The following is a 9910-nucleotide window of genomic DNA, read 5'->3' as shown; positions in this document are numbered from 1 at the left end:
TAGTTGGATTATTATAGCACGTAATACTCGTGGAAATAATTAGAATTAGGCATACCTGGAAACTAAAATCGAAGTCGGAAATCATTTCGTGTTAACGTTTGAATATTGACATTAATACTATTGCAACGAATTATTAATATTTTTTACTCACAGTCCGTTAATTCCAAGCGGAATTTTAGTAACCATACTAGTGGGGGAATCTCGTGACACCATTTTCTTTTTTACTGTCTCGAGGACGTTTTACAGAGTTCAGTAATGATTAATGATATAATTTTCTTCGAAGTACAAGTTTTCCATGAAGGAAGATCCACGGTCCTATCGTGGATCGCAATTTGAAGTTAAATTGAAATCTTTCAATTGGATCTAGACCTCCGCGGCTTTTAGAATCTGGGTTGATATGAAGATGTTCCCACCTTGGGACATGTACTTATTCATAAAGAAAAAGAGGTCCACAAAGATGACGAAATTGAGAAATGCAAAATGTGCAAACCAATCAAATAAGGATTATTTAAGTTTGCCCGTGATAATCATAAATGTGGGACTTCGTTCACGCTCCTCATTGATTCCTTCGATTCACGCAATACGATCAAATTGAATTTTAATCGACCTCATTTACTCCTAAGTTGTGAAACACAGGCATGTCTGGATGATAAAGAATGCCAAACTTAATTTATGGAATTATTAGTTTTGTGGAGAGCTTATCAATCTTCTACAACGTAACTAAAAAGAACTAGAAACACTAGAACCATAAACTGAAATTTTGAAAAACATTTCATTTAAAACATCATATTTCGAGACGTTTTATTATGTGTCTACATATAAATCTAAATCGTGCAGGGCGAAAATTATTTTTATTATTTGCTATTAGTTACATAGTTAATCAGTTACTATTAGTTAATTAATGAATTTTTCGACGAAGTAATTGTACGTTCTCTTCTTATATACTCTGACACGGTTTTTCCTCCTAAGTTGTTATTTTTTCCTCGTCTAATTAGATACCTTTTTTGAAAGATTGTTGCCTGCGGTGAGTAATGATGTACATGATTTTGTTTAACATTTCGTCAAAATTAAATTTCTGTCTGTTATGTATTCACATGACAAGAGGACGTTCACCTGTGACATCAAAAATATAGGCTATTTCAGGAGCAATTGAGGAATTAATGACAACATAATTAATGGCTGTGAAAAGTGCAAACATTATTTTAAAACTTGAGGAATGGAAACAGATAAAATAGAAAGGGAGAGCAGTGCATCCGGTAAATCATCGATGGAAAAGAAGTAATTATATAATATTAATATGGCTCTTAACATTCTGAAAATTTTCTTAGATCCAAGGCAAATTAATCGTTATCATAAAAAAACTAAGGTATACTTAATTTTCATGAATAGAAAATTGTCCATGGGTGCTTCTTTTCAACAATCATAGGGTTATTGTCGGTAACGGTTCTATTTGTTTTACTTCGCTTTGAAAATCTTACGCCTTGATGGGAACATTGAAGTGGAAGTAATGATTTAATTGTAAATTGAAGAAGCGAATCCTCTTTGGAATTAGAAATAAAACTCGAAGTCGTGAAGGATCGACTCTTCGTGGCTCTTAAAAATAGATTTATTCTTCAGTGGAGTGTATGAAATATTAAAGATGGACGCCAGGGATAACGCGATCACGATTTCAGTGTTATAAAATGTCCACCTGCTGTCGCAGCAAGGTTCCGCGTAGCCATGGAATTCTGTTTCATAAAACTTCTGCCTTTGTTGGTGATTTTAAGCAGTTTCGTCGGAGCTTATAATGTTCCAGCCCGCAACAATTCGATTCAAAGATCGTTGTCGCCGGCGACCATAGAACTGTTACTCCGAAACCAACAAGACACAGAAGAAAGCGATGATCCACTTTTCAAGTGTCCCCCAAAACCGAACAAAGATATCTCGATTTTCTACACGAGTGACAGATGCAAATTAATAGAAGCAGTCACGGAAGCTAGNTAGAGATAATATTCTAAAGTAAACGTTTTGCAAATATTTCAAATGTCAGCTAAATATTTATAAAATGTACGATATTCGTTAAATATATAGAAAATATAGGCCAAATATTTTGTGCTACAAGGGATGTATATTAGGCACACGTTCTTCAGAACGTGAAATCGTGACTGTGTACAAGCGTAATACCGTTTACACCTGTGATATTTTTTAACACCTGTGGTTTAACACCGATAGATGCATTCTTATATATACGACACGTGTCTTATCAAGATGCAAAATCGAAGCCAAAATTTCAGGATTTCTGAACATGTAAAATTTGTAATATGACTTATCTAATAAAGTACGCTATTGAAAAGATAGGGAATAGCTGACTTGGTAGACGGAAATACAGTCATTTATTTTTTCCATTGGTTACACTCTTTTCTGGGATTTTAACGAGTGTTGCAATTGATCTTTGTTTTTATTCAAATATTTACGGTCCGTCAAGATTTAATCGCAACGGGTAAGAAACGACGTCTATGACGACAGACTTTGCAAGATGACGATTTAATGGTTCTAAAGAAATGGAAAGTGAATCCTTTTTTTACGTACAAAATGACTTTCTTACAAGATGCAGGTACACTATGTACGGTTGCCATTGCACGAATTGCTGCGTGGCACAAATCGTGATGGGGACAAACTTTATATCGGAAAGCCTTAACACATTCTTTATCTTTGGTTTTACATTGCTTGACGAAAATTCGTACAGACTATCTAAAATACGGAGTAATAGAATATTTGGTTGCACGCTCGCATCGCTGACTTACGCGGGATTTTCCCGAACCCCACAAAAAATCCTTTCCCTTCGGACTCGGCGACCTCAAGTGCCCCGGGGGCGCCGAGAATCCAGCCACCAGGTTCGACCCTCGTCCCTCTCCCTCGCTCACATGGCCGAGTCCCATCCGAGCGTTCTCCCCCTGGGGGCCTACCCCTCTTCCGCCGGCGAGTTGGGCTCCCGGGTGCCATTGTCCGGCACACGTCGCCCTTTTGACCCGTGCACCTTCGCGCCGGGCCTGCTCGTCCGGCGTTCACTCCGTGCAAGGAAGTAAAGAGACGAAAAATTCCTAGGAAAATTCCCCGATCGCGGGATCGTGCTCCACGCGATTCGAATCCCGCAATCGGGCGTAAGACCCCCCTCTCACTGCCTCCCCCGGTCCCTCTGAGCCGTGACCCGGAAGGAGGTCACCTGAGGGCCCAAATCGGGCCTCGGCCTTACCCCATTACCGTCCCCCACCCCTTTGACTTCCCGCACCCCTTTTAATCACCCCTCCACTCCACGAGGGCCAGGCGACCGCAAGATTAATCGAAAAGATCAGATCAAACTGGGGCCGTGACGACATCGGGATTCCGGTTTCAGCGCCTCCACGTCGCCCTGGAAAAATTCTACGGAGTACTCCACTAGGACGAGAAAACCCGGTGTAGCCTCGCCAAATAGTGATTAGAGAGAGAAGTCCCCTTAAGGGACGGAGCTAGAATAAAATAGCGATAAGGTTCTTTGTAGTATAAATACGGGTTCTCCGGGACTCGTAGACAGTCGACTTTTCCCGGTCCGCTGCGAACGGCCCGAGGCTCTACCATCCGAAAATACAGCATTTCTCTTCTCGTAACTGACAAGGAAGGTATCCCAGGTCGATCTCCCCGATTTGCTTTCTCTTATAATATGTTATAGTAGACTAAAAACTAAGCGACACGTATTTTTTTTATCTGCCATTAAACATTTTAAGGGAGTGAAATCACCATCCAAAGTAGGGCCTGTGACGCTCACCCCTTAATTTTTTTTTTAATTGAGAAAATTGTATTTTTCATTTCTCGCTTTGAGAAAGCTTTTGCAGGTGGATTGGTTAAAAAATATTATGTTCTTATGAGTGAAACTGCTAAATCGCCCCTTGACATGCCTTACTTTGGACGGTGGTTTCACCCCCTTAAAGTGTTTAATGGCAGATAAAAAAAATACGTGTCGCTTAGTTTTTAGTCTTCTATAACATAATATATAAGAAATCAAATCGTAGAGATCGACCTGGGATACCTTCCTTGTGAGTTTTATCGCTTGCTTGTCGCGGAAACCCCGGACCCTCCGGGCTTACGGCACGAGTGCGCCCCACGGTACGCCCGCGCCTCGAAACCTTGCCACCTTTTCGCGTTGCGGCGTACGACCTCCTGGGGTAGCACTGGGGTAACACCCTCGCTTCGCAGCGTTCCGCGCTCTGGCGCTCCGCTCCGCGAGACCGGATCCCATGGACAGGGGACGTACGGCACCCCTGTGCGTCCCCACGAGTCCACGAGTAGGAACGGAGCGAAGGGAAAGCAAAGGGCAAGGGGAAGGGGAGGTTGCTACCTCCGATGCCCCAGCCACCACCTCGTAAGGGAGGGGGTTGCCGGATCACACGGGCACGCGCCAGGAGGCGCGCCGCCACGGAGGCCGCGAAGGCCAAATCTTCCACGCCGACTTCCGCTCCCGCCACCGTTGCGATTCCCCCCCCCCCCTCCGCGATTCCGACCACCGCCCCCGCCGCAACCAAGGACACTCCGCGCCGCGAGTGCACATCAGGTCGTGGTATGAGTGACGCGAGCGCGCCTCTCGCCCCGCAAGGACACTACGTGCCGCGGAAGGGCAACTACTAGAACGCTTAAGGACGAATTCCGAGAACAATTTTATTCCACTCGAATACTACAATTGCATCTACACATTTAAAAATCTTAACTTATTCCATAGTGAATCATTGTGTAATACAATAATTTTCATGATCGCTGTCTAGCAAAAAGGCGTTTAAAACGTTTGTTTGATTTCTGACGACAACGTTACTTTTTTCTTTTTTTAATTAAAATGCGATTTTTTGCAAATAACAATTCGTTATTGAAAACCACATTTACTACTTGTAGTACGTCCAAAAATGTCGGGAACTTCTCTGTTTTATTTATTTTCAATGCAGATGTATACTCATTTTAATTGTTTCAGAGAAAAAAGAGAATTCTGCAGTAATTGTACTTGCCGCGAAAAATTAAAAAAAATGGCGGTAAAAAATGTCACTATTCCATCAAGTGTACGTCGAAGAATTTTTTAAGTTTTGAAGTCATTAAAAGAAGTTTAGCCAACTGTTTCTATATCAAGGCCTCGTGTAATTCTGCGATGGTGTATTAATTTCGGTTTACTACTTGCTATTATCTCATCATAACGTATGATAATCGTGACATTACATAATCAAATACCCTTTACACATGTGATACCTTTTAACCCTTGTGGATGTCCATATTTTATAAGTACTACACATGTCTTATCAGAATGCAACATCGTAGCTCAGATTTCAGTTTTTCTGAGCATGTAATATATGTAATGCTGGCGCCAATATAGAGAGTAATCAGCTTGATACAAGAAAATTCAGTCGTTTATTTTTTCCAAAGGTTACACTTTTTCCTGGGGTTCATAGGACTTCCAGCAGGACAGTGGAAAGCTTTACTGAAATCAGGATTGTTCGAAAGTGAGCCTATTACTCTGAAGGAATGGTCACTGTGGCTGTCCATCCACTTTCCTGTTAAACGTTGTTCGACAATCTGTGGATCTGCGTACTGGCACCAAATCTATTAAAATCAAATATGATGTTTTATGATAATTTGTATCGATAGAAAATTTGACGAGAGAACACTTTTAACCCTTTGGCTAAACAAATTTTTTAAAACAAGGAATATGGAAATTCATTTTTGCTTACATTTGCATTCGCCACAAAGAAAAGTTGTTCATTTGTGAAATTCTCAAGACCAGGAAGTCTCGGTTGTTCCACCCATTTTGATCTCAATTCAAAAGCATCAAAAGCTGCTTGCACTCCAGCTGTATCTGCTACGTCTTCCATCGACGTAGACAGTTTATTTTCCTGCGAAGATTTATTTACATGATAACTTGAATAATTTACCTAATTGCAGAATATTTATAGTGTTATCATTAAGATTGATCCTTTACCGGAGGTGGTATATTCAATTTCTGTAACTTTTTCAAACGAAACTCATTGTACTGCTGGGAAAAGCAACGTCCTCTGGTGCTGTGTTCTTTAAATGATGGAACTGCAATTAAAAAGATTTTCCGTCTAAAATACGTACAAAATTCGGTGACATTCTGAAAAGAATGTTAATCAATGAATAACTTACTTCCTCCTGGAAAAGCGTGTGATATTTCGTGGCCAACAAGAGCACCTACTCCTCCAAAATTGATGGCACTAGAATATTTACAGACAGAATAGAATGTCATTATGGGAAAACTTTAAAAATAGGTATAGAAAATTTGGAGGTATATAAACATTTTACTTACTCGGGGCCTCCAAAGACATAAAATGGTGATTGTAATATGGCAGCTGGGATGACTGAAAAACATTAACAATTAAATTACATTATATTGTCACAAAGCAATGTATGTTAAAAATGTTTTCTTTTATGAATGTTTTCTTTTATGAAGGACTTACGTATTGCGTTAAGCCCTCCTTGGTAATATGCATTGGCCGTGAAAGGACTTGCGAACCATCTGAAAATAAGATACTTTTATTAATATTCTTGCTCACCTAAAAAATTGCATAATCGTTTAGGAAAAATTAAAAACAATTCGTACTCTGGCGGTGCTTGATCCAATTTTGTTCGTTTTACTGGATCTAGGGTTTGCAATTTCTCCAACTGCTTTTCCCTTTCACTTGTTATCATGTTTTTGAAATAGGAGTTACGTACAGTGTACTGTGAAAATACATGTGATCAATTTAACGGTAGATCATAATCCCAAAGTAGAACAAATTTAGTGAAATAGTATTTAGTATTAGTTTTTTACCTTTTTATACCGGTTATTGAGAGCCGTTTCGTTCTTGTACCAATTTGGAAATCCGATCAAGTCTTTCATGGTCCTTAATCGTTCAACTGCATTCTGTTTTGTTTCCCAATTTGTCATGGTAGAGTGCAAAATACGCATTTCGATTTGTGCCTTGATTTCACGAAGCATTCTCCTGATCTGTTAATAATATTGCATAAATAATGTTCATTGTATGCGCCTTTCAGTGTTAAACAAATATGCATAAATATTAGAACAAGATTGATTTGAAATAGCAACATGTATTGTTTTGACGCCACTTTCTTATATTGAAAATAAAATACAAATATTGATAATATGTTGTTAATTCGGTAGAGTCTCACTCAAGCTTTTATTATTCGGCGCTCTGAGTTTCTCGCACAAATGTATTTGTCCTGAAACTCTACTGATTTTCTTGATATTTCTCCCGTTTCTACTGACTATAAATACTTACGTCTATCTTGGCTTTATTCATGGCAGATTTCTTTAAATACTGGTGAATAATTCCGTGGTCGTAGGGATTTTCATACAGACACTGCCGTTTCCTGAAAGAGAACATGAATGTTTGATCAATAAAAATTCAAGCAATATGTGTATTAATTTGTGAACAAATTATTCTTGTACCTTGTGGGTACCACTTGTCCGATAGTGTTTGTATCAAAATTGTTCCGAAGATCTCTCAACCGTTTTGTCGAGTATTTCATTGCGTGTCTCACAAATCGCCAGTGTGCACTATTTACTGTAGAAATATAGAAAAAATGAATTCATCCTTACTGAGAAATACGAGGTACATTGAATATAACATAAATAAATTATTTTCGTTTTACCGATCGTACGAATTGGTGTGTAATCGAGTAGATTAGCGAGGTAGCGGAAGTAATTTTCACCAATGACTTTTATCGGCCACGAGTCTGTGATTTTGATGTCCGTACCCAAGAATAAATTTCGAATGACCTCAAGCCAGTTAATCTGAAATAATAATACGTATCAGACTTCGTTTCTTTTTTTAATATTTGAGAGATTTAAATATATCTCTTCGTAGTCACCATGACTTTGATCTTATCGAATATTTTTGTTTCATAATAATTAGCAGCTGGAAATATTTACATTTATTCAATTACCTTTGATCTGTCACTGCTTGGCCACGCATTGTCATAAAATATCTGGAATTCGGAAATGTTTAACGATTTACTCTGTCCGGACTTGTCTGAAGAAGTAGAATCCCTCTGAATCTGCAATGATACATCGTGGCGTGTGAGGAAGTATAAAAAATTATTGTGAAGAAGGAATATTGAAAATAATGGAAAAAATGATTTACCTGGGCAAGCTTTAATTCGAATAATACCATATCATTAATATCATTAAGGATATCACTGTCAGAAACATTGGATCCGCTGAAACGTACAAATTCCTTGACCACATCCTTTATGAACGTTCTGTACTCATCTATTTGACTTCTGTAATTCATTCTATCGTTGAGCATATCTAATGGCAATCCTAATGGAGGTGGCTGAATCTGAAGAAAAACAAATTTAGAAGAAATTGTTATACAATAATGACCCTGTACAGTGATTATTCTTTATTACATTTAACGTTTATTTTATTCTGAACATTTTGTTTTATTTTGTCATTTTCTCATATTTGAAAAACGTAAATTTACAATTTTACAAATTTAAATTTACAAATTTACGTTTATCAGAATACAAAATAAAATGTTCTGTGACTTTGAATTTTAGGAAAGAAATTTTATATTCTTATTTCTTCGTAAATATTCCCTTACTGTCAGCGTAGTATAACTCTGGCCTCTGCCTAAGGTGTAAAGAAACGAACTTCCAATAAATCGCGAAAAATAATTATCAATATCGATCCACTTGTGACTGTTCAGATTCCATTTTGACTTTTCCATTGTTATTGGCCAACCGCCAACTGAATCCAACATTTGTTTGAATTGATTCAATTCTTCCGCATATATAGTATCTACACAAAAATAATTCGTTGATGTTGATGACTAAATTTATCATAATGAAGTAGTTTAATTAGTAAACAAAAAAATATAATCACCGGCGTATAAGCACATTCTGTATACCGCTTTTGCTTTCCTTACTACAAAAATGTCGTCTTTCTTGGGCATCTCTGATAATATTTCTGTAGAGCATAAAAATCACATTAAAATTAACTATGCCCAAATTTAAGCACAGTCGGATATACTTGGTCTAGTTGCATATTAATGTGTGGAAAATTGTTTAAAAAGTTATACTTTTCAGCATAAATTATTAATGCCACTTTTTATATAGGTACATATTAAGTTATTTAGGTTAATTTGAATTTACTAGTACCTTCGGTTTGTGTCCACATCTTTTTTTTCAGAGCGGAAAATTGAGTCCAAAGAACATAATTATCTGGAATATTTGGTTTTTCAGCCCATTTCCCACACGCGAATTCATAAAAATCGACACAGGGGTCGACGCTTGTATTTAAATTTTGTTTGAGATCGTCAGCTAAAAATATTCGGTTTGATTAGTTTCCTTCTCACGATTTTGCATTATTAAGATTGAACCACACCTTCGACATTAACCTTATATATTATAATAATTTGTTATTTACCGATTTCTACACATGTTTTAGTTGTACACACATTGTAACGCGGTTTTTCCACTTCATTTTCTCGACTTTTGGTGTCATAATAATTCTTTACACTTGTTTTAGTTGGATAATTATAGCACGTAATACTCGTGGAAATCATTAGAATTAGGCATACCTGGAAACTAAAATCGAAGTCGGAAATCATTTCGTGTTAACGTTTGAATATTGACATTAATACTATTACAACGAATTATTAATATTTTTTACTCACAGTCCGTTAATTCCAAGCGGAATTTTAGTAACTATACTTGTGGGGGAATCTCGTGACACCATTTTCATTTTTACTGTCTCGAGGACGTTTTACAGAGTTCAGTAATGATTGATGATATAATTTTCTTCGAAGTACAAGTTTTCCATGAAGGAAGATCCACGGTCTTATCGTGGATCGCAATTTGAAGTTAAATTGAAATCTTTCAATTGGATCTAGACCTCCGC

The 9910-nt window shown here is 37.7% G+C and overlaps 1 protein-coding gene across 1 annotated transcript; it reads right to left on the bottom strand.

The window, feature by feature from the left end:
* Window positions 1–5420: 5420 nt before the first annotated feature.
* Window positions 5421–9187, bottom strand: LOC111674212 (membrane metallo-endopeptidase-like 1; the record flags this gene model as incomplete). Its single annotated transcript, XM_023433669.1, has 16 exons — window positions 9169–9187; window positions 8894–8977; window positions 8613–8809; window positions 8151–8348; window positions 7954–8064; window positions 7660–7801; window positions 7457–7571; window positions 7287–7377; window positions 6818–6994; window positions 6608–6726; window positions 6465–6523; window positions 6314–6365; window positions 6154–6221; window positions 5969–6069; window positions 5721–5882; window positions 5421–5592 (listed from the first exon to the last, which is right to left on the bottom strand). Coding segments are annotated over exons 1-16 (1867 nt in total), but the record flags the coding sequence as incomplete, so codon positions are not given.
* Window positions 9188–9910: the final 723 nt, after the last annotated feature.

This window comes from Orussus abietinus, unplaced genomic scaffold (assembly GCF_000612105.2).
Source record: "Orussus abietinus isolate OABI.00-Male unplaced genomic scaffold, Oabi_2.0 scaffold1023, whole genome shotgun sequence".
In the NCBI taxonomy this organism is placed as follows: Eukaryota; Metazoa; Arthropoda; class Insecta; order Hymenoptera; family Orussidae; genus Orussus; species Orussus abietinus.
Note: the sequence above shows the minus strand (reverse complement) of the source record. Positions and strands in the feature narration are given on the sequence as shown.